Below are 10,514 nucleotides of genomic sequence, written 5' to 3' on the forward strand. Positions count from 1 at the left end.
AAAAGCAATTCTGGGCAACAAAGGCAAGGCAGGGGGCATCACATTCTCTGACCTGAAATTATACTACAAAACTACTGTGATAAAATCAGCATGGTATTGGCCAAAAAAAACCAACAACAACAACAAAAAAAACAGGCCTGAGGATCAGTGGAACAGAATATAAGATGTAGACACAATTTCAGACACACTCAGCCACCTTATCTTTGACAAAGAGGCCAAACACAGTCACTGGAAGAAAGATAGTGTCTTTAATAAAGAGTGCTAGAAAAACAGCTTTTCCACAGTCCTAAGACTAAAACTAGCCATATCTATTATCACGCAGTGAACTAAAGTCAAAATGGACCTAAATATTAGAACAGAAACACTAAATTTGCTGGAAGAGAAAATAGGCAGAAATCTCGAAGACATAGGTATAAGGCAGAAAATTCATGAACAAAACCCAGAGTGCAAGGGAACTCTTACAAAGAATCAACAAATGGGATCTCACCTTATTAAAAAGTTTTTGGACAACAAAAGTAATCACCAACAGAGTCAAAAGACAACCCAAATGGAGGGAAAAATTTGTAGCCATTTGTCCCTCAGACAAAGGACTTCTATTTAGAACATATAAAGAAATAAAAATAAAGGAAAATATTTAGGCATACTACCATGTAACATAAAAGCACTTCAAAATAAGTAAAAAGGCAAGGCATTATGAAAATTAAATTTAACAATAGAGTAATAAAGACATTAAGCAAAATCAAAGTTAGTAGTGAATTACCTCTAAAATTACTCATGAAAGAGAGCTTTGGCACTATGAAAAGACCACAAGCCTATCTTTCTAGGTCATCATGTTTCATCTTAAATTAGTGCTAATAATAACTCAGATGGTTTTCATTATTAATTATCATTTGACTGATGACCTCATGTTGACTTGACACGAACCTCTTATCATATATCTGGAGCACAAGAGAAAGGCAGATGTCTGAATCGGAGAGAAAAATGTCTGTCACTATAAACAATACCAGTTTTACATTTTAGAAGACTACATTTGGAAGGCATGAATACACTATGAAATTAACAGTAATGAATTGTCATTATTTTGTTTTTTAATTTAGTTTTGTATCAATAGCATCTTTTAATCAAAAAACCTCATTGTCTTATTTTGAAAACTTAGTGTTTTGACAATGGCCAATGCAAATATAACACAATAATATATTTTGAATGATATTTATTGGGGTGTCTCCCATAAAGCTATGGAGATTATCAGGGCTCCTTATTAATGAACAAAAACTGGTTAATGTTATTCTAGGCAGCTGCTTTTCATTCATCAGTTGGTGTCCTGTCTAATAATATCTCCCCACCCTAAGAGATTTCTGTTTAATTATTTTGACAAATTTTTGATAATCCATGAAAACACAACCTCAATACTTAATACATTAAATTTGAACAATAAGAGACTCTCAAATTATGATACATAAACAATAATAAGCATTACATTTATAAAACCAATTTTAACATCACTTTGACCAGCTGGCAACTTTTGTTGGAAGCACATCTTTAATTTAGATGATGTTTATCTCTAAGCCAAATTAAATTTTAGGCAATTGTTTCAAAATTAGAAAAAAATAGAAAAAGAGGAAACATTTGTTGAGCTCAAATAAAACAGCTGTTTACAGATTGGACAGAGACAGACAAACAAAAAACTCACAAGATAATTTGCTTATAAAATCAGAGTGCACTTAAATATATTTCGGCCACATTGAATCATAGACCCATGATCCAGTCAATCTGAAACTTCCTCTGATTCCATCATAAACACTTTCTTTTTCTCTCTTTTCTAGCAGCTTTGAACATTCCTGTTTGTAATGTTCCTTTTCCTCGTGATAGGTACACTGGTCTGGATCTAGGGGAGTGTGACGACCTCCCCCCTGTTTGTCTCTTTTCCTAGCTTTTGACTGGGCCTCCTTCTTGTAAGCTGCCAACATTATCTTTCTCTTTTCCTGCTTAAATCTCCACTCTGCATCCTCACTGCCATGAAATAATTTTTGGGCAACCTCTACCAGCTGGAACAAGTTCATCTCTGCAGTACCCTCTCGAATTTCTGCAGCTTACCATGGATATCAAGGGCCGACACTTATGCCACCTTATGTAGGTGAGTGGGGTGATGAGCTGCAGAAAGAAGCCTTTTCCTCAAAGCCTGATGATTTTTTTGAAAGCATTTAACCCCTCCTCAATGGTGTACTTCCAGATGGGGTTTCTTTGTCCTGTGTAGTTTTTCCCATATCTAATCTCATTTGTTTCTCAGCCACCTTTAAATCCTTTCCCTCCCCTCCAAAGAAAACAAAGTTAACATTATCTGTTGATGATCATCCCAGGTGGGGCAGTGAGTCTTAAGTACTAATTCCAGCAAAGTAATTAAAGCCTGAGTTTGCTCTGAAAATGGGAATTTTGAGTTCTCCAATTGTAGAATGAGGGTTTCTTCCTGGCCCCATCATAGAGCCTGCTCGAGAGGCAAGACTGGGATCTAGATAGGGTGGTGGCTGAGTTGGGAGAAAAAAGAGAGGATCATCTTCCTCAGGCACTGAAGGCAAAACGGGGGGTTTCTGCTTAGGAGACCTTTCCTTAATTACCAGAACTTGATCCAGGAATCCACAAACACAGAATACCTTTAATATCCTTAATCATGCATAAACCAGAATGGTGGACTTACTGTCTGCTGAGCTCATAACAACTCAAGTTTAGAACAAAGAGAGAACAGTTTACCTCAGCTGTGTTTCTTCCCTCACTCAGCCAAAAATCCAAACAAGAGCTTGAGGCTGCGGTGACCTGAAATCAAGGGTGCATTTGGGAGAAAAACACAGAGCAGACAAACAGAGCAAAATAATCCTGGGAATCATCAATCTCCTCTGACCATCAGTTTGAAAAAAAGTTTAGAGTCCAGAACTGACCAAATCCAAAACAAACCTCAGAGACAAACTCTGAACCAAACCAAGACAAACTCAGACCAAACTGCACAAACTTATAGAGAACTCTGCACAAATTCAGAGACAAAGCTCTGAACAAACTCAGCTACGCTGAGACCAAATGGTTGTCACGTCTTGGAGCCTGGGCACATCAAATTGTCAGTCCGGAAAGAAAAAGATAATTACAATTTAAAATCTTACCTAGGTCAGAGAGCTGAACTTTTGTTGTTCCATTTTGCAACCTTCGTGTCCCTGAATGCAGTCATCCCCAGATGGCCAGCTGAAGTCAGCCAGGCACCCAGCCATCCAAAGAGTAGCTGGTAAAGTTGGAAGGAACAGGGCCTCTTCAAATGAGGGTCTTTTTCTTGTGAAGCCAATCTTGCACTCAAGGCCTCCAGCTGATACACCAAGTGAGCTAAATGACTTGGGCACTCACAAAAGAACTGAAAATGCAGGAACAAACAAAGTTGATTGAGCCAGCTGATGGACAGTCTCTAACAAGGAGCCAGAGAAGATGTCTGCCCCGATCCGAATCTCACTTTAGGTTTAAGTACATTTTTAGGTTTCCATAGTAACCATTACCTCATTTTTGGAATCTTACAAGAATGTCACACAATTATCACAAAGTTTACCTCTCCCAGAAGCTTTTGGACAGTCAAATTCCAGATGACCATTGCAGTTTAACTTTTAGCCTACTTCCCAACTTGTCCTGTTTGTTCCATTCCCATTTTGTGACTCTGCTCTTCTTTAACTGCATTGATAACTAACCAAGGGGACTGAGGTGAAGAATGGGGTCAACTATAGCTAAAGTGAACTTAAGTAACTTCTCTTAATATGGTGTTTGAAAAGAAAATGGAGTCTTTCTTGCCTATCATAACTACTAGTAAGACAACAATACACAGTGTATTATTGTAGCTCTTCTACTAACCTGTTTTGAAACTGTTTTACTGTTTTTTTTTTTTAATTTTAGAGATAAAGGGAGGGAAACATTAACAGACATACAACATTTTACAACATATCACAAGCACAGTACAGACAATACAGAGTTACAAACAAAGTGGTAGGGAATTAACAATGCTTGTTGTATTACATATTGATATCTTCAAAGTGGCTTCTCATGAAAACAGATATAGACATGCATACTGGTCAACCAAAGACTCACTGACAGTGAAACTGTTTTATTGTTATTTTAATATTTTCTCTTTAAACTAAAAAAAGAAAAAAGAGATACATTTAAAAAAAGAAAGAGAAGGACAAAAAGTAAAGGCAAAGGAAAAATTCTCTTTCCTTCAATAAACTAATGTAGAAGAAAGAGGAAAGAAAAAAGAGAAAAAGAATTTCCTTATATTTTTGAATGAGTGGTTTTCTTCCAGGATCTGGCAGTTTTGCAATCCAGCAAGTCACTGTTTTCTCTTCCTATCTTTATGGACTGTGGTTTGTGGAGTCCCACCCCTGCTCCAGAAGCTTCTTTGTTTACTTCAAGCTGTGGCAGTGTCTTTGCTCACACTGGTAGATAGGGAAGGCAATCAGACCTGAGATCTGGGCTGGACGTACACAGCAAGCCAAGGGTTCCAGTACTTAATGCTGGCACTTTCAGATCCAGACATTTCTCAGCACAGCTCCAGCCAGGCAGGGCTTCTCACCACAGGGGGCAGGGCTTCTGTCCTTCCTGGCCTGAGCTCATACTTCTTAGGGTTCACTTTCTAGATGGTTTCCTGTCCAGAACTGTCCCCCATAGGCATTTCTCACCCAATCCTTCTAGGGGGGTGGCATTGGTAACTGCAAAGGGAAGTTATATTTTCATTTTTCTGAGCCCCAGATTTAAATAACCAACACCTTCCTGAAGTGGCCCCTAATAGTTCTTTCTGGTGATATGGAGGGAGTTTTGCTGGAATCCTCTGGCTGTTGCTTGCCATGTGTAAGTAGCCCCCTCATAAGAAAACCCTACACTGTTTTTACAGTTAACAATAGCTGTGGGCTCTTCTTGGAGCCCTTGTTGCCATTCCAGTCCATGATTTCTCACCGGTTCTCCTGGTCCTGAGAAGCCAGGTTCCCTTCCCTGTGAGCTGCAAGCCTTGGTGATCCTTCAAACTGCTTTATTTGGTTTGTACTGTAGTCTGCCTCTCCAAATTCTCTGTAGCTTCTAATTTTTTGGTCAGTTCCTTCCTGGTTCCCAGGAATCTACTTTCCTTTTTTCCCTTACCAAGTTGTTATTTGCCAGGATTCTAGATTCTAGATTTCAGATTCTGGATTTCTGAATTTGGCTGCTGATTACCACTCTACCATTTTCTCCTCCTCAATTTTGGCAGTATCTACTGGTGATATTGTCAAGCTCAGAGGTTCTTTCCTTGGCCATGTTCAGTCTAGCAATAGGCCTCTCAAAACATTCATTTCTGCTGTAGTGTTTTTGATATCTACAATTCCTGTTTCATTTTTCTTAGAGTTTTTGTTTTCATTGCCCATCTGTTCTGGTATGTTTTACACAGTAGAACTTTTACTATGTCAATCACAGTTGCTTTAAATTCCTAATCTGGTCATTTTTAATATTCTTGACCTGAGTCTCACACCTGCTGTGTTTTTTCACTCCATGTTTTTGCCTGTTAGAATGGCTCATAATCTTTTGTGGAAAGCATAATATGATATAGTGGGTAAATGGAATTCCAATAAGACTGCTTTTCATGATGTGGTGGGAAGGTGTACAGAGACGGTAAGCATTCTGTAGCCCTGGGATTGGGTGTATTAGTGAGCCTGAGCACCTAAGCTAACCTTCACTAGTGCCTCTCAGTCTCACATTCTATGCTTTAGGTGGGACAGGATGGCTAGAGTGCGCATGAATTAGATATTTCTCCCAGGTTGCTTAGGGCTTGGTAAAATTCAGATAAACTAAGCATTGGCAAAGTAGCTTCTCTTAGGACAGGCTTTGTTAAACAAAACAAAATGCTCTCGTTTATTTCAAATGGTAGACTTTCCCCTACCCCTGCTAAAAACATCAGATACTTTTCCTCTGATATTCTCTGTGTGAACTCACTTGAGTCTCTGAACTCAAACAGAAGTTTGAGAGCCCGTCCCTCCAAATTTTAACATTTGGAGAAGTATGGGGAGCCCTTCCCTGTAGTTTTTAATTCTCAGATGTTACATGATAAATTCTCGGAGGTCACACTGGCTCCAGGAATTTTTAAATTAGATTGTTGTACCCTGACCCTGGTTTCTGGTTTTGGATTTTTGCTCAGGTAATTTTTTTTAATCTCTGTATTACCTCTCTTTCTCCCATTTGGGGACAGTGATTTACCATGGAGCCTTCTGAGAAGTCTAAGAAAAATTGTGGATTTTCATTTCAACTTTTTACTTAAAATGGAGAAATGACTGATTAATCTGGTGGAGGAAATTTCAAGGTAGCCAAAAGTTCAAGCTGTGGTTTGGGTACTGTTGGGGGCTTTTAACCAGATATATATTGTGCATCGGGAGCAAAGAGCTCAGCAGAATGATTTAAAAATTTTGAGTTTGGCCTGAAAGGAAGCTCTGATAAAGTTAGATCCTGAAAAGATGGAGCAGAGGAGAACTTGGTTGTTTAAAATATTAGCATTAAAAAGCTAAATACTTTGGAATAGGACAACAGGAAGAAAATACTTTGAGGAATTATAAAGAAAGAAGGGCCTGCTTTTTGCAGTCTCAACATAGCAAAGGTGAAAGACTTGAGAAGAGAGCATGGTGATCTTCAGGTTTCAACTCCCAAATAAAATTTATCAGAAACTTGTAATCCCAAACCAACCTGGACCAGGGCACCATGGTCCAGCATGGCAGCAGTGTATGGAATGGAAATTGATTTCCTGGGACTTAGTTCACCATGACCAGCCATCCAGACACTCAGAGGCCTCTGCAAACACTGGCAAGATGCAAAAGAGTTCAGCTACTCTTCCAGGTGGTATTGGACTTTGATGTTGTCCACATGGTATGGTTTTAGGTGCCTGCAAAATGCAAGAGTTGTGCATTCAGAAAGGCTTCCACCCAGATTTCAGAAGAAGGCCAGAAAGTCCAGGCCATGTGCCTGTTAGAGGGAAGTACATGATGCTGTGGGTATGAAGCCAAAGCAGTGGAGAGCCCAGGATATTGGAAAAACCAAGGAAGTGAATCACTCGAGGAAAGCTGGAAGAAGTGAAAAAGTCTGACCCCAGAGTGAGGCCATGAGGAGACTCTGGACTTGGACTTTTCAGCAACTGCAGTGCTGAAACTCCTAGGACTTTGGCAACTCCTAGAGGTGGACTAAATGCATTCTACACATGAGTCTTTTTAGGGCCAGAGGCAGAAATTTGTATCAAGATGTCCCCTCCTGCACCCATGGGGGAGGTGACTGGATCATGGATATGTGTTCCTAATCCATGGGTGAGTTCAACAATGGGTTTGTAATAAGATGTGATGTTGGGAAGTAAAGCCTGATTGCAGAAGGTGGGCCACTGAGAGTGTGGCCTAGAACAATCTATCTCCTACCCTCCTCCCTTGATTGCTTTCTCCTTTTGGCTGCCATATGGTGAGATTTTCCCTCTCTGCTGTGCCCTCTGCCATCCTATCCTGCCTTAGAGTGAGCCAACTATGTACTGAAACCTCTATAATCTGAGCCAAAATAAATCTTTCCTCTAGTATGTGGATATCAGGTATTTGTATTAGCTAGGCAAAAATAATTAAGACAGACTAATTTAATATATAAACACTGTAACCTATGAGAAATATTTTTGTAACAAATAACCAAGTCTCAGCCAATCACAGCAGCTCAGCCTTCAGCCAATCACAAGCTACGAACCGCCAAAATGTACCCAAGTAATGCAAATACTTAGCTATGATCAATGAAGCTAATTCTATATGCAAATTCTGTTTTGGTTTATAAATGCTCTAGACTATATTGCTGGATAGAACTCATGTATGCTGACCAATTTATTGTTTCTTTGTGCAAGTAAACTTTTAAGTTTAATTTTTCTAAATTACCTTTTAATAGGATATATGAGGACAACCTGTCTCTTCCTCTACTCCACAGCTAAGCACCTCCTTCCACTTCATGGACAGAGGACTGCTGCTGATCTTCCTGACACTTTATTTTAAAGAGAATTTAAAAGAGAAAAAAAAAAAGAATTTAAAAGAGAGAACAATAGCAAAGTGCCAACAACATATACAAACACAAAACCAAGCAAAAACAATAAGAATGATACAGTGTCTCAGAACAAAATGATAGGGATTAACAGTGGTTGTTATATTACACATTTTTATCTTCATTGAAGTTGGTCAGATTACCAGATGTAAGAGTGCAAGATTAATCAAACCATTAAAGAGAACAAAAATAAAAACAAAAAATTATAAATGATACAGAGTTTCACCAAACAAGATGATAGGAATTCAACAATGGTTGTTATATTGCATATTGTTGTCTGCAAATTAGTTGTTCAGATTACCAGATATAAGCATGCAAAATTGGCCTGACACTTTTTTTGAGATGTGGTATTATTATTTAGTTCAGACTGGCCTTGAACTTATTGTGTAGCCCAGGCTAGCCTAGAACTTGTGGCAATCTTTCTGCCTCAGCCTCCCGAGTGCTGAGATTATACACATGTACCACCCTGGTTAGCTTCCTGACACTTCTACGTGGAGAATGCATTCATTCTACTTAAAAATATTCTAGTGGTTATAAAACATTTCTTTTCCCTGTATTTGTTTTTAATTGTACCCCAAAATGAAACCAAATTCAAAGAGAAGCAGGTGAGGGACACAAAGTGTTGACGTTCCCTGGAGGACCAGAGGGAACCCCAGGATTTCCCTGTAGATATTCAGGATAGCGGAGGTCACTACACTGGGAAATCCACAGACATGCTGGCTTTGGGCTCATCCTCCCAGATCGGTGGACTGCAGACTAGAGAGGTCCCTGAACTCAGAGTGTGGGTGCTTTTGGGGCACTTCCTTCAGAGCAGACTTAAAGCAACAGAGAGAGTCTTCTGGGATGGGGAGCTAGGGGTAATGCAAACCAAAATATTGTAATCTGGGGACTGGAGAGGTAAAGTGAGACCAGTAGTCTCCAATGTCTCAGCACCAAGATCTGGGAATGATGGCTCTGCTCCCATACTATGAGTCTTCTGTTTGCTCTCCTTCTCTGTTTCCAAGAAGTAGAAGAATCCTTGATAACATCGAGTTCAAACTTTCCATTCACACACACAAAGGGAAAGTGAGGCTTAATTGAGGAAGGGACAGGTTCAGGATAAGAGGATAGCATACCCAATCTTCCTATCACCTAGCAACCATTTTCATGGCAATGCAGTAGAGATGATGCTGAGAACAAGAACTCTCAAGGTAAATAAATGAAGGGAAAGAAAAATAAGGAGATGGAGACAGTGGAGATTCTGATCAGGGAATCTGGGGTGGAGGGGAGAGGAAAGTCCTTTCCTTATGCAGCGTGGAGGGCTTTGCCTCTGCATCCCCAAAACTCACTCCAGTCTGCCCCGCCTTCAGCAGCCAGGCGGCCAGCACAGGCAACTGCTTGCAAGGCTGTCCTGCAGAACCTTGCCTCCTTGCGTCCCCTCCACTCCTGTTCCTCTGTCCAGCTCTTAAGAGGGATCAAAAATGGGAACATAAAGAGCCTTTCCTGCCATGCATAAGCAGATATGTGTACGTGTATGTGTGTGCACATGTGTGGGCTCTGCTGGAGAGAGACTTCATTCAGTGCTCTCTGTGATCACTGAGACTGCTGAGGGAGGCTGAGCTACACGGGAGCTTGTGTTTGTTGTTATCTTGGGAACGTGGCAATGCTTTCCTGATTAGAGCTCACAATGCAATTCGTGGCTCTTCTGCAACTGCTGAAAGGGTATTTTTAGGGCCTTGTGTCCTGTGTGCTCCCTCTGGGATTGCTGGTGTTGAACATTACCACAGACCAGGTACACACTCAGAAAAAAATGAACGTCTAGGTCAAGAAGCCAGATTGGGCTGCTGGCAGAGTTAACATGCAGGCTGGGTTCTTGCTGCTCTCCTGGTGTATCCCGCCCTGCCTAGTGTCAGCAGGTCCCCACAGGAGACTTCAGTGTCCCTCAGAGTGCTGCAACTATGACCAGAATGTGGGTTCTCTGGTGTTGGGAGGTATTAGCACTGGCTGTGAGTTGTTCAGGATGTTAACCCTGTAAGCTACTAACACGCTAAAGCATATGACTCCAATAGGAGTTCTTGAGTCCTCTTGTGATGCCTGCATCTCCCAGTGAAACCTCTCAGATGCTACAAGATATGGCAGACTGATTTTGCATCACGCTCCACCCTTCTCAGATTAGCTGGGGAGCTGAAGTATGGTAAACAGAGTTGGGCAAGGCTGGATTAAACATTAATGCAGCTGTCACCACTACCCAAGGGAGAAAGCTCCAGACACAGCCACATGGTTTAGTCAGGCTGAGGAGTGGTGACCAGTGGTCATGGCTCAGTTTGGCCAGGTTTTGACTGAAATAGGTGACTTTGGTCGCTTTCAGGTACAGTTATTGATCCTGGTGACTGTCCCTAACTTTCTATTTTCCTTCTATGTGTTGGGCCAGGTTTTCACAGTCCTGGATGAGG

The 10,514-nt window shown here is 40.6% G+C and overlaps 1 protein-coding gene and 1 long non-coding RNA gene across 2 annotated transcripts in view; one reads left to right on the forward strand and one right to left on the reverse strand.

Moving 5' to 3' along the window:
* LOC106148736 overlaps positions 1-3,450 on the reverse strand; it is a 19,663-nt gene extending 16,213 nt beyond the window's left edge. The window contains exon 1 of the long non-coding RNA XR_001234399.1: positions 3,147-3,450. This is a non-coding gene — a long non-coding RNA (uncharacterized LOC106148736). The remainder of the gene's footprint in view (positions 1-3,146) is intronic.
* A 3,140-nt stretch (positions 3,451-6,590) lies between these two features.
* The window catches only part of LOC106148685 (solute carrier family 22 member 13-like), a gene marked incomplete in the record, with an annotated part of 15,374 nt that continues 11,450 nt past the window's right edge, over positions 6,591-10,514 (forward strand). The window contains 1 exon segment of the mRNA XM_013515041.1: positions 6,591-7,325. Within this exon segment, the coding sequence (XP_013370495.1) occupies positions 7,263-7,325 (63 nt within the window).

The sequence above is a fragment of the Chinchilla lanigera genome, unplaced genomic scaffold (genome assembly GCF_000276665.1).
Source record: "Chinchilla lanigera isolate Chin_1 unplaced genomic scaffold, ChiLan1.0 scaffold00026, whole genome shotgun sequence".
NCBI classification, from domain to species: domain Eukaryota; kingdom Metazoa; phylum Chordata; class Mammalia; order Rodentia; family Chinchillidae; genus Chinchilla; species Chinchilla lanigera.